The 21912-nt window shown below is 60.5% G+C and overlaps 2 protein-coding genes across 5 annotated transcripts; one reads left to right on the forward strand and one right to left on the reverse strand.

Annotated features, from left to right (window-relative positions):
• Nucleotides 1–373: 373 nt before the first annotated feature.
• Nucleotides 374–4905, reverse strand: PPM1M (protein phosphatase, Mg2+/Mn2+ dependent 1M). Of its 2 annotated transcripts, none has more exons than XR_016214789.1 (10): nt 4549–4892; nt 3880–4003; nt 3479–3733; nt 2948–3060; nt 2562–2646; nt 2338–2456; nt 2101–2164; nt 1798–1905; nt 1538–1699; nt 374–1234 (listed from the first exon to the last, which is right to left on the reverse strand). XR_016214789.1 is itself a non-coding variant. In XM_002713377.6 (10 exons), exons 1-10 carry the CDS (start codon nt 4764–4766, stop codon nt 1090–1092), a joined length of 1380 nt encoding a protein of 459 aa, XP_002713423.1. In that variant the 5' UTR covers nt 4767–4905; the 3' UTR covers nt 374–1089. The 2 variants fall into 2 exon arrangements, 1 of the variants encoding a protein (XP_002713423.1); XM_002713377.6 differs by having other exon boundaries at nt 1538–1686; nt 4549–4905.
• Nucleotides 4906–10453: 5548 nt separating this feature from the next.
• On the forward strand, nt 10454–19267 carry TWF2 (twinfilin actin binding protein 2). 3 transcript variants are annotated; one of them, XM_051852364.3, is made up of 9 exons: nt 10454–10668; nt 13894–13971; nt 16052–16230; nt 16608–16703; nt 16841–16945; nt 17035–17160; nt 18071–18221; nt 18320–18441; nt 18788–19267. In XM_051852364.3, the coding sequence occupies exons 1-9, from the start codon at nt 10644–10646 to the stop codon at nt 18953–18955; spliced, it is 1050 nt and encodes a 349-aa protein (XP_051708324.1). In that variant the 5' UTR covers nt 10454–10643; the 3' UTR covers nt 18956–19267. The 3 variants fall into 3 exon arrangements, with proteins under 3 accessions (XP_051708324.1, XP_089162287.1, XP_089162288.1); XM_089306161.1 differs by having other exon boundaries at nt 10462–10668; nt 16057–16230; XM_089306162.1 differs by lacking the exon at nt 16052–16230 and having other exon boundaries at nt 10465–10668.
• The last annotated feature ends 2645 nt before the right edge of the window (nt 19268–21912 follow it).

Here is a 21912-nt window from a genome sequence, read left to right on the forward strand (position 1 = left end):
AATTGTAAACTAAGCTAGGGGCTGCATCTGGGAAGAATCAGATAAACTGAAGTCTTGAAGGCTTCCTGGATACCTGAGCCTTCGAAGTCAGAGATGATGAACAGACCTGCCAGACTATAGGGCCCCAACTAATGTGTTTCCCATTAAATCAAGCTTTATAGATACTTAAGCAATTGAAAACGCAGCTATGATAAGTAGAGAGCTCATTTCCATTCTTTGGGCTCATCAGAGCTAAGAACCAGGGAGACTGGAGTCGAGTCCTGACCATGTGCACACTTGCAAGGTAGACCTCAGAGTAACCCACTGGAAGGTAATAAACGGCAAAGGTGTTCTTGATCCAAGCTGTACATCAACTCACCACTCACAAGGGCTCTTCTGTGTACAAATATTTAATAATTGGGAGCAACAAAGCAGAGGCATGGCTGGGCATCAGACTGCTGGGGCCAGGGACAAGCAGCCAGTCAAGTGACCAGATTGCACTCCCCTACCAACAAGCTCTGGGAACTCCTCTCGTCCCTATTTGCTGTCCCCAGTGCCTCTGCCCTGCCTCTGGTGGCAGAGGATGGCAGGGCAGGACCTGAGCTGGTCTCAGGGGCTGTCTTTCACAATGGCTGTCGCAGCAGATGAGAGATTGTCCCCAAAGATTTCCCCAAGACACCCTGTGTGGTCCTCGGGTTGAATGGATGCCTTGGTATTTGTGGCATGGAGACCTGAATCCAAATGGGCTGCCCCTCTTTGCATCTCAGGCTAATAACCCGAATCCAGGCTTCCGTATCTGAGAATCCTACCTTGGGCTGTGGAGAATCCTGTTTTAAGGAGATTTGCACGGGTTTCTCCTAAGTTGTAAAGTACCCTGGCCAGAGGGGTGTTACTGCAAAAGCGCAGCCTGGTGGGCTGGGCTCTGTGTACCCTGCCAGCCCTGACACCTGGTATAAATATTTCCCCTTGAAATCAGTATGAATTGGGGTGGAAGGCAAGGATGCAGAGCTATGGTACGGCAGGGCAGACAGGTCTGCTCTTGGCCACGGTGGAGGGATGCCCAGACTGCACCTGGCTGTGGAATGGTTCTGGGTCGCAGGGTCTGAATTCTCAGCGGCCACTGCCTCTTTGGTCATTGCTATGCAAGGGGATCACGAACACGGAGACGTCATCGTAGGACACCTGCCTTTGTCCTGTGGGACTGTCCTCCTTCCCCTGTGTACTGTGTATCAGCATTTGGGCCAGCTCCGAAAACCTGCAAAGACCATCCTGTACTTCAGGGGCAGAACAAAGGGACAAGGCCAGCTCTCTGGGAAGGCTTACTGCACAGAACTGGACACCTGGGGATCTGACAATCCTGGGAGGACTGTGGGAATTTTGGGAAACCCAGTCTCACTCACATACACACACACCACCCTGCCACCACCCCAGAAGCTTGAGACAGGCCTGGTCCTGGCCACCAATCAGGCCCATTATTTCTAGAGTGTTCACAGCCCTAACTGCTTGGTGTTGTTGCTGGCACTGGCCCAAGCCAAGGCAGGTCCTGGGAATATGGTACCTGTGTGGGTCTTCATGGTTTCCAGGAAGGAAGCTCCTCACCAGCCGTGCCACCTGCTCATTAGACAGGACATCCCAGAGCCCATCAGTTGCCATGACAATCACATCCTCCTCCTGTAGCTCCAGCTGGTCCATATTCAGCACAGTTACCTGCAAGTTAAGCCTGAGGATCCTTCAGCGCCCCCTTCCTGGCTCCCATCAGCCTCACTGCCTGCCTTCCTGGGTAGATGGAAGGTAGAACGGACTATGTGGCCCCCTTACCTGTGGGACGGAGAGCAAGAAGGGCTTGAGGTGGATGTTCGTGTCCAGGACTCTGAGCTGATGGTCTCCTAGGCCCCGGGAGACAGCCAGCGTGCCCAGTAACCGAGCCTGGGGGCAAGGAAGGTATTAGGTGACAGCAAACAGCTCCAGCAAAATGCCCCAGTGCAGGCTAGCACTGCAGAGCATGGGTGGACCATGGCCCTTGGACCCTGGCCCAGGACACCAGCCACAGCCACCAGTAGGAGAGCTCCCACAGCTGCCAGGGGGCAACTGAGGAATTCTTGGAGGGGTTCGGGCACTGACCTGCCTACCCTGTCCGTGGATCAGTGGGTACTTGAGATCCGCCTTCTCCACGCGTTTGTAGCTCCTACCGGGAACAGATGCAGCATCCACCCAGGTCCCATGCTCCCATCTCAGGGCCCAGCCACCACACCCTTAGAGCACCCACCCTGCCCGATGGAAGGAGATTGCCCCGGGCGCACAGCTGGGCTTAGACCCCAGGGATCTCTCCACCATGTCCTTCCACCCGACCCTGCTCACCAGCCGCTCATGTGGTGATCCCGGAACAAAACCTTCTGCCCCAAGTCATCCCCTTTCAGTCGCCGAGGGAACTCCAGTCTGGTGAACTCACCCGCCAGAAGCTCAGGGCAGACAAAGGCCTGAGGTGGGAGGCCGTGCTTGGGTCAGGCTCCCTCCCGTGACCCTGTATGGCCTCAGACCCAGGAGCCAGGGCTCCACAGCCTTCCCCTGCCAAGCGCACCTACCAGCTGCTGGATCCGCTGCCGCTCAGTCTCCGGAGTGAACTCGGAGCTCAGTGGCCGAACCTCATCTCGCCGCACCAAGATGGCCCTGGGCGGGGTTGAGGGGAGGCAGCGGAAGCCTATCGGGCAGCCTCCGCGTTCACCCATGGCCACCTCCTGCCATGACTGCCAAGCACCCACCTGGTCCAGGCTCATGCCTTCAGCATGGCCCTTAAAGGCTCTGCCCCCCCTGGTTCCCACTGTCCCCCCACACACTTGACGTCCACCAGCATCAAACACAACCCAGCACCTCAACCCTCCCTCGACTTCCATCCCTCGACTTCCAGCCGCTTTGCAGTGTCCCCGCTGCCTCTGGTGCCCTGCTGCCCACCCTCCAAAGGTTCACTCACCTGCTGTCCCCAGCATTGGCCACATACAACTTGCCCTGCAGGGACACAGCCACCAGCGCTGTGCAGCCACCCTCCTGGCCTGAGGCCTCCAGCTCTCGCCCAATCACCTCATCCTGGAGCAAAGCAAGTCGGCCTCAGTGCCTGCCAGTGCTGGCTCCATACCACTTCGCCCCACCCGACAGTTCACGCCTGGCAGTCCCAACCCAGAGTCCAGTCATGGCTCCAGGATCCCTGTGGCCAGGAGATCTAGACAAGGGAACTGCGACTCAAAACAGGAAGAGAAACCAGCCCCTGCACCAAAGACCACAGGCTGTGCAATGATGATGGGGGTAAAAGCACTCTGCACACAGTAGGCGCTGAGCGAGAGGGGTCAGGATGACAGTAATGGACGTTAGTAACGAACAAACCCACACATCTCGTCCTCCCAGTCCAAGGATCTGTGATGGTCGCCACGGTGCGCACCGCGGCCTACTCCTTCAGGTCCCTGGGGACAAAACCGGCCCTCCTTCCCCAGCCAGAGGCCACACTCACACACTCCTGGAAGGCGCTCTCCAGGGCCCCGACCACCAAGTCTTCGGCCTTGATGTCCTTTTCCTCCACAAACTGGGGGTCACTGGGGCAGATGCAGCGGCCACTGAGGTGCATAGGGGGCTGAGTGGCCACTATGCCTTCTACCACGGCCTCCAGCTGCCGGCGCAGGCACGAGTGCAGGGTGTTGGCAGCCAGGATGGCTGCAGCTGGGCCACCGTGCCCATCAAAGAGTGCCCAGTAGTGACCCGTCAGGAACTGCACGGGAAGGGCCTGGCGTCAGGCTCGGCTCGGCTTCCCCAATCGTCCCCTCGCCCAGCCTGAACTGGGTCAGAAGGGCAAGAGCCTCAGCCTACGTATTCTGGGGGAAGCCTGGGAGGAGGCCCAGGCCCGGCAGCTCTCACCTCCTCTGGGCACAGGCTCAGCCACTCCCGGTCCTCTTCAGCCCCAAACTCACACCGCCTGATGCACAGCTTCCCACAGGCGGCCTGATCCTCATTGAACTCCGACTTCTCTGCGTTGATGATCCTGAGGCCAGGAAGTGCTGAGTGACCCCTCGGGGAGGTACCTATGTCCCCCGGGCATCTATGTCTCTCTGGGCCAAGGGCTCCCTGGTGCTGTCCCTGACACAGCTGGACAACCAGGATGTAAGTTTCCTAACTTCGGAGGCCTCACCACCAAGGTGACGGTCTGCCGGCTCAGCCCCTCTGCAGCCAACCTGCTGACCCCAGCGTATCTGGGGTTCCCCTTCCCATCCCCTGCCCCATACAGCCTAGGCCATAATGCAGGTGAGAGGCGTGGGGGCGAGGGAGAGTGGATCTATGAAGCCGCTGGAAGCATGGAGCTCTGCTCTCAACTGAAGGCCCTAGGGTGCAGGTCCTTCCCCACCTCCAGTCTCCTCCCAGAAAAAGGCTGGGGTGGGATCAGGGGGTGGCTGTGAGGGTCGCGAGGTGCAGACGCGAAGGCACGATTCGCAGGTGCCTCAGCTCAGCCTGCGGTCCAGGCTGGCTCAGGCCGGGGTCGCGGGGTAGAGGGGGCCGAGGGGTGGGGGTCTCCGGGGTGGGAGCACTCACTCGGCGTAGCCTGCGTTCCAGGGCAGCGTGCGGCCCCGCGCCGGGCAGCGTACGGGCCGGGCGTCGGTGCGGCGCGAGGCGTCGGCCGCGGCGGAGCCCGAGCCTCGCAGGAAGCGAGGCCGCCGGTAGGGCACGGGGCTGGCGCGGGGCCCAGGCGGCCGCGGCGCGGGGAGCGGATCCCCCGGCAGGAAGCGGCGCCGGAACCAGCCGGCGGACATGGCGCGGCGGCAGGGGGCTGCCCGCGCAGCGCGGGGCCGGGGCTGGGCCGGACACCGCCGGCCGCCAGCCGCCCCTGGGAGGAGGAGGAAGCGGGCCGGGGGCGGGGCCCGGAGTGCGCGCGGCCCCTGTGCCGTCGGGCCCGGGGAGCCGATTGACTGGAGAGAAAACTGGAGGCCTAGTGGGCGGAGTCGCCGGCCTGCGTCACCCGCCTCCCTGGGCAGGGCTGCGCGGACCCCAGCACATTGTGGGCACTGACCTTTGAGAGGGGATGTCAACCGGGCCGCGGAGGGTCCTTCGGAGCTGTCCGCCGCACAGCCGCCAGCGGCCTCCTGCTGGGCAGGGGCCTTTCGCAAGGGGAGATGGGGACGGGATGTCCTTGAAGGTGTGGGGGGACACAGTGAGAGTGACTCAGAACAGAGCGTTCCCTCAGGCTGCCTCGTGCCCCCGCCTTCCCCATCCTGCGGGGCTGCTCCCCGGAAGGGCCAGTCGCCCGAAGGGCTGCCCCTCCAGTCCAGATGTCCGACACTGTATCCTCCCTAGAAGGTGACTGGGGACAAGAGGAATCTATGGGAACCCAGAGAGGGATCCGTGGTCCCCAATGGCTCCTGCTGGTCAGCATTCCGACCAGCAGCTGAGAGAAGTGAGACTTTAATCTGGGCTGGAGGCAAGAAGTTGTAGCCTCTTAACCCCTGGCTGGCTGTCACCCTGGGGTCAGTGACAGGGTCCCCCTTCAGATCTGCGTGTCATCAGGGCACTCTGTCACCCTCGGTCGCTGGAGTCCACTCCCCTTCCCCCAGGGCTGGGGCTGCAGTTCACCAAGGGAGGAGGAGTCTCAAGGCCCCAGGAGGGGAAGTTTCCTGACACCCAGGGCTGTGCTGTTCCATTATGACAGTGTGGCTGACTCGAACCCCCTCCCACAGCGGATTTCTCTTCCCCTTTCCTCCTCCAGGAAGCCAGGGCTTGCCAGCTCAAAGCCCCCAAGCCCCCACCGCCCAGAACCCCCCCGGGACAGCTGTGTGAAGAGTCCTCACCCTCACTGCTCTTGCCAAGCTCGGGCACTTGTTAGTAGCCCCACTTCCTCCAAGCAGCCAGCCTGCCCCACTGGGAGTTCCTCCCACCCAAGGAGGGAGCTGCCTCAGCCACCCGCCCTCACGCCAGTTCCAGAACAGCCTGGGGGCTAACTGACTGGACCTACTGCGAGTGCCAGGACCCTCGGGAGCTGAACCACGTGGGCACCCACACACTGAGCCGCTGTGCAGTGAGGAGAGAAGTCCTGGGGGGGGTGCTCGATCCAGCTGCTGACAAAGCCAGTGGACGTTTCCCAAAGGAGACCTGGGCCAACTGTCACTGGGGCAGAAATGGACCAGGGATCCAAGGTGGGCAGGCTCAGCTCTGTCTGTGGGGGCACCTCCTCACCGCCATAAGGCTTTCAGTCTGAAATGGGAAGAAACAGTGAACCCACACAGCTAGTTTAATTTCCGCTTCTCAGTAAGGACAAGCACCTTTGCATAGGTCTGTGAGACATTATCTGTGTGCCTTTTTCTGTAGCTCAGTCTCATTGTGTCCTCTGCCTACTTTTCTTCTGGGCCATTAGCCTTTTTCTTAAAATTTATTTATTTCTATATATTTGAAAGGCAAAGTAGGCCGGCGCCATGGCTCACTAGGCTAATCCTCCGCCTGTGGCGCCGGCACCCCAGGTTCTAGTCCCAGTTGCCCCTCTTCCAGGCCAGCTCTCTGCTGTGGCCCGGGAGTGCAGTGGAGGATGGCCCAAGTGCTTGGGCCCTGCACCCGCATGGGAGACCAGGAGAAGCACCTGGCTCCTGGCTTCGGATCAGCGTGGTACACCAGCTGCAGCGGCCATTGCGGGTGGTGGTGGTGGTGAATCAACAGAAAAGGAAGACCTTTCTATCTCTCTCTCTCACTGTCCACTCTGCCTGTCCAAAAAAAACAAACAAACAAAAAGGCATAGGGAAAGACAGAGACAACAGCCAAGGCTGGGCAAGGCCAAAGCCAGGAGCCTGGAACTCCAAAGCTGGGTCTCCCACAATGGGTAGCAGGGTACCCAAGTACTTAAGCCATCATCTGCTGCCTCCCAGGGTATACATTAGCAAGAAGCTGGGTTAGAAACACAGTAACTGGGACTCGAACGAGGTGCCCCGTATGGGATGAGAGAGAACCAAGTAGTAGCTTAATCTGAACCTATCACATCGATCTCTTTGTTTGATTTATGAAATCTACATACAAAAGGACATTAGTTCTTTACTTTGAAACTAGTTGTAAGTATGTGGTTTATAACAAGTTAATTGCTTGTGTTTTGGCTATGATGGTGTATTTTATCATATATTTTATTTTTTAATGTAAAATGAATTTATTCCTCTTTTATTTATTTAAATTACTTAAGAGACAGAGAAAGAAAGAGCTCCCATGTGTTGGCTCACTCCCCAGATATTCCCAATGGCTGGGTCTGGGCCCAGTGAAAGCCTGGAGGTGGGAGCCAGGAGCCAGGAGCTCATTCCTGGTCTCCCACATGGGTGATGGAGACCCAACCACTGGAGGCATCACCTGCCGCCTCCCGGGTGCGCATTCTCAGGAAGCTGGGATCAGGACTCAAACCCGGCACTCTGATATGGGTGTGGGGGTCCCAACCAGGTCTCAACCTCTAGGCCCAAACCTGCTCCTGATCTTGTCTGTCATGTTGTCTGGCTTTGGTGACATACTCAGAAGGCCTCCTCCACTCCAAGATTCTACAAACTGCTCCCTTTGTTTCTTCAGTAGATTACTTTTCAAACATTTAGCTCTGACCTGCAAAACAATGTTATAATCATCTCAAGGGCAGACTCTGTGTTGAGAAACATCGGAAAGTAGAGGCAGCTCGTCAGCTCTGGGTACTCTGCTTAGCCCTGATTCATTAGAGGGCTGGGTGAAGGCAGCTTTCTCACCTTTCTGCCTGAAACAAGATCTCAGCCGGAAGCAGAGTCTGTTTGGGTATTTTCTTTTTCTTTCATTTTATTTGAAAGGCTGAGACACACACAGAAACAGAGACCGATAAGAGAGAGATTGCTAGCATGCACTTTCATTCCCTAAATTCCTGCAACAGCCAGGGCTGTGCCAGGCCAAACCCAGGAGCCCAGAATTCAATCTGGGTCTCCAACAAAGGTGGCAGGGACCCAAGTGCTGGAGCCATCACTGCTGCCTCCCAGGGTGCACATCAGCAGGACACTGGATTGGAACCAGAGTAGCTAGGACTCAAACTAGGCACTCTGACATGGGGTGTGGCTGTCCCGAGTGCCCTGCTCCTGGTTTGAGTCTCTGCATCCCAGGATCTGAAGTGGGGCAGGTCTGGACTCAACACAGATGAAGGGGATGAGGGCTGCTAATCAACAGGACTTCCCCAGATTTCATTTTTCTTATTTTTTAAAGATTAATTATTAATTTGAAAGGCAGAGTGACACTGAGGGAGAGATCTTCCCTCTGCTGATTCACTCCCCAAATGCCTGCAATACCTGGACCTGTCCAGGAGCTCAGAACAACATCTGGGTCTCTCACACGGGTGGCAGAGACTCAAGTGCTCGGGTCACCATCTGCTGCCTTCCCAGCAGACATGAAGCAGACATGCAGCAGAGCAGCTGGGACTCAGACCAGGCGCTCTGATATGGGATGCGGGCATCCCAAGTAGCGGCTTAACCCACTATGCCACAACACTCACCCCTGCTCCAATTTTTGAGTACAGAAAACTAAGATTCTTGGGTACACTCGTGACTGTGTTACTTTGACCAAATCAGCCCTCCCCAAACCTCAGTCTTCATATGTAAGATGCAGACAGCAATGCCATCCTCAGGGGCTGTCATAGAATTAAATCTGTCCAGAATATAGTTACGTGTGCAACGTGCACAACACAAAGACTGATGGTTCATACAGACATTTGTTTATCTGGCAATCACTGACCATCTGCCAAACATGTGGCATCTTTCTAGGCACCAGGGATACAGCAGGAGCAAAAACGTAACTACTGGTGGAGGGAAGACAATAAATCTACGTACCAGGTCAAGATAAAAGTAGAAAGAGGCAGGGTGAGAATTCAGCCAGGCGCACAGGAGGCCTTGCCATTAAGGGAGTGGTACCACCGGCCATCCTGCCTTGTCCTACTTCATCCATCGTTGGAGTTTCACGGGGATCATGACCTTATGTACTGGGTCATTCCTGTTTCCAGAGGGGATCTGTGGAACCCCCAGCTGCTCCTGCAGGTCTGTGAGTCCGTGTCAGCAGGACAGGCCCCACAAGGACTGTGGCAAGGGTGAGGGTGGGGCCCTGGCCTATGAAGCGTTCCCCTGCAGAGCAGCCGCAGAGACGCACGGCTTTATTTTCCATTGTGAGGGGTGGGCATTTGGAGCAGTGGTTGACACTGCTTGGGATACTTGAACCTCATATGGGAACGCCCGGCTCCTCTGCTTCCTGCTAATGTACACCTGGGAGGGAACAGGTGATGGCTCCAGTACTTGGATCCCTGCTATGCAGCTGTGAGACCCAGATGGAGTTCTTGGATCCTAGCTTCAGCCTGGCCTAAGCCTTGACCACAGGATGGTGGTTGGGGCATCTGAGGAATGAACCAGTGGAGGGAGAGCTCTGTCTCTCTGCCTTTCAAATAAATGAAATCAATGCAAGTTTTGCTTTGCACGGTGAGACCCGCGGTGATGGTGGCCGCAGCCTACACAGGCCCAGTCCTCAGTCATGTGAGCGCTGCATTCTAGGAGGGGAGGAACTCAGGGTCTGGGGGCCAGAGAACAGGGCGCTGAAGCTGCAGCCGGATACCAAGCAGGCCACCAGCGCCATCCTCATGTCTGTGCAACTCCAGGCCCAAAACATGGCCTCTTCTCAGTCTTCCTAATCCAAGGCCCTGGACAGGCTCTGGACCAACGGGGGTCATCCTGACGCAGCAGCAGTGGCCTGGAAGCCAGACTAAGTTGATGGCTGATGAGCAGCGGGCAGGCATGGCGCCACCAGGGCCAAGAGCGTTGGGAACAGAGACGGGCGTGCATTCGGAGTTGGGAGGTTCCTCAGGCACCGGGCTCTGGCCCGACTTCAACCTCTGAGCCTGTGGACACGCGGTTCCCTCTTTTCCCTTTGCTGGGCCAGGCCGTTCCCTTCTGCCCTCCAGGAAACCGCCAAAAGTCGCCTCCTTGCAGCCCCTCGTTCTCTGCGAAGGGCTCTCACCACCGGCATTGTTCCATCTCTGGCAGCCCGGTGGCAGGTCAGGTTGGGTTCCCACTGTGAGAGGCCTGCCAGCTTGGCGGGCCCGGGGACCCCGTACCCTACATCCTGCGAGAGGCGCCCGGAAACGTGGTCCGGGGAAGGGATGGCATCCGGACGCACACAGGCACGCGCACGCATCCACTTTTCCCGGTTACAACCATATCCGCGCGGATCCAGCCCTGATCTAACCCCCCTGGTCTGGTGCACAGGCTCTGGGCGCCCACACACGGATGCACCCCCGCACCCAACACAGCGGGCTCAGCACGCGCGGCCGTTACCCGCCGACGCCCACGCACACCACTTCCTCGCCACAGAGGCGCGTGCACGCGCACGCACACGCAGATAACCCAGCCCCAACTCCGCCCGGACCCAGGCGCAGGCTGCGCGCAGGCGCAGCCCCGAGCCCCCGCCCCTCCCGGCCTCGCCCGTCGGGGGCGGGGCGTCGCTGGGGGCGGGTCCTGCGGCACCGCCCGGGAAGCAGCGCGAGGCTCGGCTGCCGCGGCCACATCCTCCTCCTCCTTCTCTTCCTCCTCCTCCTCCTCCTCCTCCTCCCGGTCCAGGCAGCGAAGCGGGGTCAGGGCCGAGCGGAGGGCTCCGACGGCGCGGGCGGAGCGGAGCGCCGAGCCATGGCGCACCAGACGGGCATCCACGGTGAGGGCAGGGCGCGGGGCGGGCTTGGGTCGCGGCCCCCGGCTGCGCCCCCCTCCCCTGCTCTGAGCTCCTCCCTCCCCCCCGGGCATCAGCTGAGGGAAGCTTCCTGTTCTCCTTTGCAGCCGCGGGTCGCCGGGGGCGCGCACAGCTGGGAGAGTAGGGACTTGATGTGCTTGGCTGGGAGTGGGAGTGCTTGTGGAGCGCAGCCGGCGTGGAAGCGTGTGTGTGCCGGGCTGGGGGTGGATGTGCCCGGCTGTGTGTTTTTATTCTTTTTGGGGGGTGGGTGCACACGCATGTACACGTCTTCTGTGTACAGTCCTGCCTGCGCGAGCTCGCCCGTGTGGGTGCCTTGTTTGTGCACATCCAGGCTGTTTGGACACTGTAGGCTGCCTGGGACCCTCTTGGACATCACGTGCACATGGCTGTGGGTGTCTGCGTGTGTGCTCCATGCAGGCACATCTCACTGTGCATCTGGACTTTATGTGGCTGTGAGTACTGGATGTGTCCAGGACTTGTGGGCGTGTGTGTGTGTGTGTGTGTGTGTGTTTGTAGGAAGCTCTTGACCTTTGCTCCTTCCAGGACTCTCACACACTCCTGCAGGCTGGGCTGGGGAAAACCTGGGACCGAATCCTCTCCGTGGGATGGGGAGAGTTCTGAATCTGACCTTGGCCTCTGACCTCCTTCTCTTTTTGCTCTGGGATTTTCTGAGTCTGCCATTGCTAGGGTTAAGAGGTCTCAGCTCTAGGCTGGAAGCAGGGAAGTTTCCAAAGAGGGGCCTTATCGGGGAGGGTCCTGGCCCTGGATAGCTCAGGCCAGCGTCCACCCTCACCCTCACCCCTAGGAAGCTTTGGAGGCCAGAACAGCACGTGTACAGCTTCTCCTGGAGCCTGACCTCTTCCTTGGACAAGGCTGGGTGGGAAGCAGTGGCCAGGAGCCCTGATGCTGCATGGGCCTCAGTGTCCCCATCTCTCACTGGCCTGTGAGGGAAGAACTAGGCTGCTTGCTCAGACAGCCTGGTGGTTTGGCCATCAGCCACCCTTCGCACCACATGAACATCCCCTGCCCGTGCTGGCCACCACCATCGACCCGCCTGACCACCCGAATCCTAGGCCTGCGGTTGTGGCCACTTGGTGGCTGGACTTCAGAGAGGGTTTCCCAGGCTCCGCCCAAGCCTGGGCCCCGCCCCTACCACACAACATCAGGGAGAGCAGGGGCCTGTGTCAGGGCCAGCTGGGCCAGGTGGGTCATCTGCCTCCTGGAGGAACAAGAGGGGCCAGCTCTGTGACTCAGCCCCACAGGAGGGAACTGCCCCTTCCATCCGGGGTAACTGGTCCTGGCTGCTGCCTCCAGCTGGGAGGCGATCCTGGAAGTTCGCCTCGCCTCGTGCCTGCTGACAGGTGCTGGGGCCAGCGCCTTGCCTCACGGCCTCATTTCCTGGACAGCACAGGACAGGCTGTTCCCCAGCACTCCCTGTCTGCAAGCGGCCCACTCCTTCCCATGTGTGGCCTGGGGAGGTGGTGGTGGGTGAGATCCCCTTGGAGAACCATATTCCAGCCGTGCCCCGGCCATTGGTGTGGATCTGCTGACCGCAGAGCAGCGCGGGGCAGGGCAGGGACCTGTAACCCGAGGCTCCCTGGCGTCGGGGTGGGGTGGGCAAGGTGGGGGGTGGGTCATGAATCTTTGATGACAGAGGCTCCGGTGTCCCAGCCTGGCCTCTGGATTATTGATGGCGGATGGAGAGGCCTTGGGGGTGTGCAGAGCGAGGGCTCGCCCCCTGCTGGGGTGTCAGTTTGCCCAGGTAAGACTAGAAGGGGCCTGTCTGCCTCTCTCTGGGGGAGCTTCTTGGCACAGCCCTTCCTGCCGTCATAGCAGCGAAAATCGATTGTTATTAAGAGGGGCGGCCTTCACAGAGCACCTTCTCCCACTTCTGCTCAGCGCTTTAGCCCCATTTCCTAGGGGAAGTTGCCGTTCGGGGTCCCGGAGGCCAGACCCGGGGCCCCAGCAACATGTCTGCCAATGGGAAGTGCACGCTGTGCCACCCGGAGCCCCAAAGGCCTGTGGCACTCAGCCCGCGGGCTCAGGGTCACTCTGTGAGGGGAGCACCTGAGGACATGAGTTTGTTTTCCTAAGGCACCCCCCCCCCGCCCCTGCCCGCCCCTGAGCTGCCCACTCCAGGCCCTATAAATATTTTCTGACCTAAGCCCTCCAGCTGTGTCCCTGCTGAATTCTCTTGATCCCTGGGCCGCCTCAAGGTCACGGCAGCCCCGGGCCTGTTCACCCAGAGACCCGAGTGGGGCCCTTGTTCACGTGGCCCTGGTCTCCCCGTCCAGCGGCGGGTTTGTGACTTCCCACGCCCGCCCGAGCCTCACCTCTGCCCGGGGGTCCTTGCTCCTTTGCTGGCTCTCACTTCCGAGCTGCTCAGCCCAAGGACCAAGATGGAGTCCCTTTCCTGGAAGCCAGCCCTCCTGCCCGAGTGGTCCAAGCCCCCCCCCCCCAAGCCCCCCAACCTGATCACAGGGCTGCTCAGCCTAGCTGGCGGGCTGGGTATGCGTATGTGTGTTTCTGTGCATCTTTGCACATCCTCTTGCCTACACACGTGTCTCAGCCCAGCTCCGCGGTTGCCTGGGGACCACGTCTGTGTGTGTGTTTGCATCTCGAACGTGTGTGTCTGTTGATGTTTGCCCAGCTGAGTGTCCTCGTATGTGCTCCTCCGTGTCCTGTCCACGTGGCAGGTGTTATCTTCACACCTCCTGGACCGAGTGCGAGTTGGCAGTGGTGGTGCGTGTGTGGGGTGGGGGTGGCTGTAGTGCTCTAGGCACAGTGGGGGTGGGGTGGGTCTCTCTGCCTGTGGGTATGACAGTGCTGAATGTGTCCCAGGCCAGCCCACTGCTGGGCCCTCATGGGGGCAGGGGACAGGTGGAGGCTATTCCCTCAGACTGGCCCGCCTATCCCACAGCCTGCCCCATCTTCCAGCGGGCTGTCCCGTGCCCGCCTGCTCCACCCCGTCGGCAGACCTATCCCAGCCAGCAGGCCACCCGCCTGCCACTTCTGCTGGCTAAATTTGGGAGCTTGTGTTCGGTGGCCGTCTCAGGTTCCCAGTCACATGGGGGCCTGTATTTAACCCACTTCCCAGCTCGGCCGCCAGCCCCTGCGGGACAGAGCAGGCCCTCAGCACATCCCTGCCTACTCTCTGCTCAACCCCCGCCATGTTTCTTGTTCTTATAGCCACAGAGGAGCTGAAGGAATTCTTTGCCAAGGCACGGGCTGGCTCTGTCCGGCTCATCAAAGTCGTCATTGAGGACGGTGAGTGCCCCCATGGGGTTGGGGCACGGTGGCGGGTGGAAAGGGAGGTGAGTGTCAGCTCTGGCCTCCGTGGGAGTAGGGGTGACGTCACTAGGGAAGAGGACCCCTTCCCCCAGGGAGTGTGAGAGGTGGGCATGAACAGAGGTTGGGGCAGCAGACAGGGTCTGGTCCCAGGGTCCTGTGGGGCTCTCTAGAGGCTGGGAATTGAGATGGGCCTGCTCGGATGCTGGGCTGGGCCGGGCCGGGCTGGGGGCAGGCATGTGTGACTTCTAGCACTGCCCCGTGTGGCTGCTGCCACCTCCTGATTGGTTTATGGCCGCAGGCCTGGCCTGGCCTGGCCTGGCTGTCGGTCATGGGGAGACTCAGGAGTTGCTGAAATCCTTTCCTTGTGAAGGACCCCCCATGGTGGGGAGAAGGGACTCGCCCAGCTCATTCTGAGGACAGGATGGGCGTTCCAGGCGGGACTTGGCCTTGGCCTGGAGGGTTATGGGGGCAGTGCTGGGCGTGCAGGGGCTGGAGCTGAAGCTGAAGTGGGGAGGGTTTGAGAACGAGAACCTGCCTGTGGTTGAGGTGGGGCGGAGGGCTCCTTCCCCTTCCCTCCAAGCCAAGCACTGTCCCTGGAGGTACAGACTGTGAGACTGGGGATGCGCTGGGCCCCCGCGTTCCCTCCAGCCCTTCTCGGGCACCGTGCCGCAGTGGTCACAGCTCACTGTTCACACACGGAGGTGGCTCAGTGTGAGGTCGGTGCCGAGCCCAGCCTCGCAGGCTTTAGGGCCGCAGACAGCTGGGCTGGGCTCCGTCTAAGCGGCTTCAACATCAGACGCCCGCAGAGGCTGGGTGGGGGTCTTTGGGGTAGGTCATGCATGAAGACCTCCCTGGTCGCAGGCCACAGCTGCCCCTCCCCCCAAGCAGCAGTCGCGCTGCTGGCCCCAGGCCTCGCCCTCCCTGTCGTCTCCTGGACCAGACTGCTCCGCACACTGGCAGCAGCAGGGGTCCCCAGTGGGCACTTCCCCAGCTCTGCATGATACCCGCTGGGTCGCTGGGAGTGCCTGGGCCCCGTGACGGGCATCCACTGCCCATCTCCAACCGAGTGGCCCCAGCGTGGCCAGAGTGCCCGTCTTTTCCGGAGAAGCTGTGAATTCCACTTCTTATGTAAAACTTCCCGGAATGGAACTGTGAACAGCCAGTTAGACAAAGCTGACAGTGCCGCTGGGGCCCACTCAGCCTGTGATCCGCGTCACCGAGGTGGGTGTACCGGGCGGCGGGCATTCCAGCCCTGGTTCTTGCTGTGTTTGGGAGGAGGCCGAGGCCAGAGAGAGGTGACTGGCCCCCATTAGGAGGCCCCCGGTCAGGTGGAGACAGCTCCCTCTGGCCCAGTTTTTCCCTAGTGAGGTCTTTGCACACAAACGGGTGGTATTAGGTGTCCATCTTTGGTCCCAGCCGCCAGGTGCAGCCTCATAGGTCCCGTGTGTGCCCAGCCGGGAGCCCATTCAGCCATTCTGCCCCGGCCAGGCATTAAGAAGTAGGCTGCTTTTGTTTGGTGGCTTTGAGGGAGGGGCCTGCAGCTGGTAGCAGGGTCCTTGTGTGCCTGGTGTCTGGCAGGAGACCTGGCTGCTCCCACAGGCCTCTGCACATCTGTCCCAAGAGGGGCGTGCTGGGGTTCTGGGGCCCCAGGCTGCGGGGGGAGGTGGCACCGGGGCCTGGACACCAAGCAGCTGTGCTGGCAGGGCAAGGGGAGAGTGAACACCCTGAGCAGACGCTGTGTCGTTGGTGGCTCCGGGCACGTGGTGTGGGGCTTCTTCATGTGGCCGTGTGTGTTGGGTGATCTGTGTGTGTGCACGCATGCACGTGCGTGCCTGGCATGACCTCTCACTGGCAGCTTTGTGCCCTGACTCATTCCCCACCCGCACGCTCGCTCACTCACACAGCCTCATACCTTGGGGAGTTGGGGGCTCCGGGCAGGTGGGCTGGGTGGCCAGCAGGTCCGGGGCAGCGTGGAAGTGCAGCCGGAGCAGAGTCCACCGCCAGAGGTGAAGGTGGCAGGTGACTGCACTTTGGCTCACCCGGCCTCTGTCCCCAGAGCAGCTCATGCTGGGTGCCTCGCGGGAGCCGGTGGGCCGCTGGGACCAGGACTATGACCGGGCCGTGCTGCCGCTGCTGGACGCCCAGCAGCCCTGCTACCTGCTGTACCGCCTCGACTCGCACAATGCTCAGGGCTTCGAGTGGATCTTCCTCGCCTGGTCGCCTGATAATTCCCCTGTGAGTCCTGGGGACCCCTGCTCAGCTCCAGGCTCAGGGCCAGTGGAGGAGTCCAGGGGAGGCGGGGGTGGCTTATGGGGAGGTACTCTGGCTTGCCGCTGGTGAGCTGAGGCAAGCCATGTGAGGTCCGGCCCCTGTGCTAGGAGCTGGGGGCACAGCTACCAGAGGCCCCTGTGCTTGGAGCCTGGGGTTTCTGAGTCCTGCTGGGGCCCAGCCTGGTTGTTGGAGGTTGAGTGGCTGGGCTGGGCAAGGGCTCCCCCTGCTGGCGGGAGCCACTCTGCTGTGTCCCACTTTGGTGCTGCGCCCTCTGCTGGGGATGTGGGCACAATGTGAGCACCTGTCCAGAGGGGTCTCAAGGTTCGGCCCCTGCCCTTCAGGTGCGGCTGAAGATGCTGTATGCAGCCACACGGGCCACAGTGAAAAAGGAGTTTGGAGGCGGCCACATCAAGGATGAGCTCTTTGGGACCGTGAAGGTAGCCTGCCAGGCCACATATTGTGTGGGGTCCCAGGGCAAACCAGGCTGGGGGCCGAGATGGGAGGGGCTGGGGAATCCCGGAGCTGCACCCTGAGGTGCCCATATGTGCATCTGCATCCACATCCAACCCCACAGGATGACCTCTCCTTGGCTGGGTACCAGAAGCACCTGTCATCCTGTGCGGCACCCGCCCCGCTGACCTCAGCGGAGAGGGAGCTGCAGCAGATCCGTATCAATGAGGTGGGTGCACCCCTGAAACCTCTGCTTCCTGGGGGGGGGCGCACCCTGTTTCTGTAGCGAGGGCCTCCCTCACCTCCCTGTGCCCCCAGGTGAAGACAGAGATCAGCGTGGAAAGCAAGCGGCAGACCCTGCAGGGCCTCGCCTTCCCCCTGCAGCCCGAGGCCCAGCGGGCGATCCAGCAGCTCAGACAGAAGACCATCAACTATATCCAGCTGGTGGGTGCCACTCCTGCCCTGGTACACGCTAGTGGGGCACACCGTCCCCACCCCTCCTCCTTACGTGTGTGTGCAAACGTACTTGCAGCCCCTGCTCCCACAAGCCTGTGGCCTGGCTGCCTCAGATCCCCTGCAGTTCATGGAAGCCACTGCCTGAGCACCCTTCCCACCCCCGTGTTCCTGCTTTGTGTCCCCGGGCCTCTCCTCTGCCGGCCCCTGGGGTCACCACACCCCTCAGTCCCCAGCCCTTTCCTGACCCAGCCTCTCTGAAGAGCCCTTGACCACCTCCTTTCCCAGGCTTTTTGTTGTTAATTTAAAAGTATCTGGGAAGTAGAGAGAGAGGCAAAGAATTGCCAGCTGCCAGCCCACTCCCCAGGTGTCTGCAGCAGCCCCCAGCAGGAGCCGGGAACCCAAACCACGTATCCCACGTGGGTGGCAGGAACCCAATCACTTGACCCGTCACGGCTGCCTCCCGGGGTCTCCATTGGCAGGGGACTAGAGTCAGGAGCCGGTGCTGGGATTCAGACCCCGGCACTCCGGCGTGGGACGTGGGCATCCTAACCCGCGTCACCAGTGCTCGCTGGGTGCTGAGCCCGGGGCTGCCCGCTTCCAGCAAAATGAGTCTTCTCTCCCAAGGCACTGCCTCCCAGACATGAGACCCTCAGCGCCATCCCCTCTGCCGCCCTTGCTGGGAGAGCATCTCTAGAAGAGCCTTGAGAGGCGCAGGATCGGGGCTGGGCCCAGGGCGGCCTCTGCAGAGGGCTTCCCGGGGCAGCCTGGCTACCCGGGGCGGGCTGGCCAGGAGATGGTCCCAGCAGCCTTGCCCTTTGGCCAGTCCCGCTGGAGGCGGGTGGGCCTGGGCCTTCCCCCTCCGGGTGCCCTCATGCGTCCCTTCCCCTCCCCCCGGCAGAAGCTGGACCTAGAGCGGGAGACCATAGAGTTGGTGCACACGGAGCCCACAGACGTGGCCCAGCTGCCCTCGCGAGTGCCCAGGGACTCTGCCCGCTACCACTTCTTTCTCTACAAGCACACCCATGAGGGCGACCCCCTGGAGTCCGTGGGTGAGTGGCCGCCGCTGGGCAGCAGCAAGACCGGGTCTCGCCGGGTGTGCTGCTGTGGGGCACGGGCTCACCTCGCCATCCCTCCCCGCCCCCCACAGTGTTCATCTACTCCATGCCGGGGTACAAGTGCAGCATTAAGGAGCGCATGCTCTACTCCAGCTGCAAGAGCCGCCTCCTGGACTCCGTAGAGCAGGACTTCCAGCTGCAGATCTCCAAGAAGGTGGGTGCCTGGCCCAGGGCCCTGCCACCCCGACTTCCCCATGGAGTCCCGAGCAGAGCAGGACTTACTGCTGCCATGCTGGTCACATGGGGCACCCGAGGTCACCTGCATGGCCTAAGGCTGCTTGGGCTTGCCACCGAGTCCTCTCCTTCTGCTGGGAGTCTCAGGCAGGCACAGCCCCCAGTATCTGGGTTCCTGGTGGGCGGGGCATTTCTGGGGGTGGGGTCTGGGAGGGGATCCTGGGTCAGGGTGTGAGTGATCACTGGGGTTCCTTCGAAGGTGGGGGTTGCCGAGGGCGGTAACAGGGCCGCCGCCATGGGGGTGACCCCTGCCCTGCCCCATGCAGATCGAGATTGGCGACGGGGCCGAGCTGACGGCCGAGTTCCTCTACGACGAGGTGCACCCCAAGCAGCAGGCCTTCAAGCCGGCCTTCGCCAAACCCAAGGGCCCCGGGGGCAAGCGGGGCCACAAGCGCCTCATCCGCGGCCCCGGTGAGAACGGGGATGACAGCTAGGGCGCTGGCCGGGGCCGGTGTGCGTGGACTGTGCGGCTGCCCGCCTCCTCCCTCCTTTCCAGCCTGGCATCCAGGGATGGCTCCCTGTGGCGTGGACGGGCCGGGGGCCGCCGGGCTGGCGTTTTTGTGACCCCTCTCCATCCCTGACCTTGCTGTCACCTGTGTGCCCGAGGTGTCTAGGGGCCCTGTCTGGCCAGCCGGCTCCAGGGAACAGACGGGGGCTGGGGTCCGCTGGGGCTGGGGCAGGGGTCACTGCAGGGCAGGGTGGTTGAATGCTGTTATTTTCTAAAGAATAAAATATTTTTAAATCAAGACCTGTGTCTGGCTCTGAGCGACCACCTCTGGCCTTGGGAACGGGCAGCGCTGTGCACACACCATGCCCTCCGCCAGCACGGGAGGGGACGGCCGGGTGTGGCAGGCGGCATGGGCCCTTCGGGGCATGCAGCCCCCCGCAGCTGCTGTGATGCGCCGCCGTCTGACACTCAGAGGCGTAAAGAAAACACAAGCTTATTCCTTATCACTGTGGGGCCGGCAGCATGGGGGGCTTCTCGGGGCAGTCCGCATCACAGCGTCGTCCGGCTGCTGGCAGCTACCTGTCCGTCTTCAGAGCCAGAGAGACCTGCTCGGACCTGAGCAGAGGCGGCTGATGCTGCTGTGGCCACAGCGCCCTCGTTCTAAGGGACGCTGGTGTTTACACGCATTCTCCCCACCTCCTCTGCCTGTCTCAAGATCTTCCTGGCCATCATCCTGGCCAAGTGCCCTTATTGCAGAAGGAGACAGCTGCAGGCCCCCAGGACAGGTGGGGGGCCCCTGAGGGGACTCCATTCAGCTGGCACCCGGGGTGGAGGCTGGTGAGTGGACACCAGCGTCTCGGTGTCTCCTGTCTGGCATGTGCTGAGCTTGTGTCTCTAGGACATTGGCCTGCCCCAGCGACCTGCTCACCTGCCCTCAGGAGCGTGGCTGCTGGAGGTGGGTGGTCGGGGGCCTGAGGAAGTCTCCCTCTGGCTTGGGGTTCCCCAGTAGCAGTGAGGGGAGGCCCTCTCCCGTGTGGGCACCGGTCTGGTCCCAGCTGCTCCTCTTCTGATCCAGCTCTCTGCTTATGGCCTGGGAAAGCAGTGGAGGGTGGCCCAAGACTCCCTCCCCCCTTTTTAGAAAAAAATGTTTAAGCTATTCTATTTATGCCAAGCAACTATCTTTTTTTTTTTTTTTTAAGATTTATTTATTTATTTATTTGAAAGGCAGAGTTACAGAGAGACAGAGGCGCAAGGAGAGAGAGAGGGAGAGAGGTCTTCCATCCACTGGTTCACTCCCCAGATGGCTGCAACAGCCCAGGCTGCACCAATCTGAAGCCAGGAGCCAGGAGCTTCTTCCGGGCCTTCTACATGGGTGCAGGGGCCCAAGGACTTGGGCCGTCTTCTACTGCTTTCCCAGGCCATAGCAGAGAGATGGATCGGAAGTGGAGCAGCCGGGACTTGAACTGGCGCCCGTATGGGATTCCAGCACTATAGGTGGCAGCTTCACCCGCCGTACCACAGTGCCAGCCCCAGAAGGCCTTCCTCTCTCTAACACTACCTCCCAAATAAATAAAAATCTTTTTTTAAAAAATTAGTAATTTATTTGAAAGACAAAGTGTGGGAGACACAGATCTTCCATCCCAAATGGCTACAACAGCTAGGACTGGATCAAGCCAAACCTAGGAGCCAGGATATCTATCCAGGTCTCCCCTGTGAGTGGCAGGCACCCAAGCACCTGGGCCATCATCTGCTGCTTTCCCAGGTGCATTGGCAGGAAACTGGATCGGAAGTTGAGCAGCTGAGACGCGAACATACCTTCTTACATGGGATGCTGGCTTCACCAGCAGTGGCTTGACCCACAATGCCAGTCCTGCCCAGAGCCTTTCTGGGGCCCTGCTGAAGTCCCTGGGGTTATAGAGAGAATAGCAGGGACCCTCGCAAGGCCCGGAGCAGCCTTGTTCTTGCCCGTTCCCAACACTGGTCCCCACCTAGGCAGGGAGACAGCACCATGGCTCCCATGCTCCTGAGCCAACTGGGCGCCTGGCATCCCCGGGAGGAGGCCTCGGAGGAGCAGGGTGGTGGATGTAATGCCCTGCCTCCTCCCTGCACAAACCCTATTTCTTTCCTTTGCCCAGAGACTCCCTCTCTGTGCCCGCTTAAAAGCTGCTGAGTAGCTGGCGCTGTGGCTCACTAGGCTAATCCTCCGCCTTGCGGCGCCAGCACACCAGGTTCTAGTCCCGGTGGGGGCACCGGATTCTGTCCCGGTTGCCTCTCTTCCAGGCCAGCTCTCTGCTGTGGCCCGGGAGTGCAGTGGAGGATGGCCCAGGTGCTTGGGCCCTGCACCCCATGGGAGACCAGGAGAAGCACCTGGCTCCTGCCATCGGATCAGCGCGGTGCGGCGGCCATTGGAGGGTGAACCAACGGCAAAAGGAAGACCTTTCTCTCTGTCTCTCTCTCTCACTGTCCACTCTGCCTGTCAAAAAAAAAAAAAAAAAAAAAAAAAAAAGCTGCTGAGTGTGGGGGACCCACAGACTGAGCAAGCACTGAGCACCTACTACGTGCTGGACACCACTGGGCCCTGGGGGTACCGACAGAAGATCCCTGCCTTCAGGACACTGGCCTTCCAGCAGACGAGGAAGGCCTGTACAACAAGCCGTGAAGAAATCGGGGTGGTGGTAGCAGTAAAAACAATCAGTCCTACAGCTACAAGGGAAAACAGGTGGCGTACAGGCTAGGGAGGCCCCAGTGCGGGCTGCGAGGTTTGTTAACAAGGTCAGGGAAGGCTTCGTGGAGAGGGAGAGCAGGGACTTGACGGAGACAGAGGAAGGGGCCACATGAGAAGGTGGGAAAGTGCTTAGAGACAGAAGGTGCAGGTGTTCAATGGCCCTGAGCCGGGAGAGTGCACGGGTTGTCCAGGCGACGGCGAGGTGGCTGGAGACAGGT

The sequence above is a fragment of the Oryctolagus cuniculus genome, chromosome 10 (genome assembly GCF_051225735.1).
Source record: "Oryctolagus cuniculus isolate XC-2025 breed Fujian yellow rabbit chromosome 10, ASM5122573v1, whole genome shotgun sequence".
Lineage (NCBI taxonomy): Eukaryota > Metazoa > Chordata > Mammalia > Lagomorpha > Leporidae > Oryctolagus > Oryctolagus cuniculus.

Coding starts and splice junctions, on each gene's coding strand:
- PPM1M (XM_002713377.6), bottom strand. CDS start 4,766: ATGTCCGCCGGCTGGTTCCGGCGCCGCTTCCTGCCGGGGGATCCGCTC. Junction 4,004..4,548: donor TGGAACGCAGGCTACGCCGA/GTGAGTGCTCCC, acceptor TCCTGGCCTCAG/GATCATCAACGCAGAGAAGT. Junction 3,734..3,879: donor TGAGCCTGTGCCCAGAGGAG/GTGAGAGCTGCC, acceptor CTTCCCGTGCAG/TTCCTGACGGGTCACTACTG.
- TWF2 (XM_051852364.3), top strand. CDS start 10,644: ATGGCGCACCAGACGGGCATCCACG. Junction 10,669..13,893: donor GCACCAGACGGGCATCCACG/GTGAGGGCAGGG, acceptor TTGTTCTTATAG/CCACAGAGGAGCTGAAGGAA. Junction 16,946..17,034: donor AGCAGATCCGTATCAATGAG/GTGGGTGCACCC, acceptor CTGTGCCCCCAG/GTGAAGACAGAGATCAGCGT.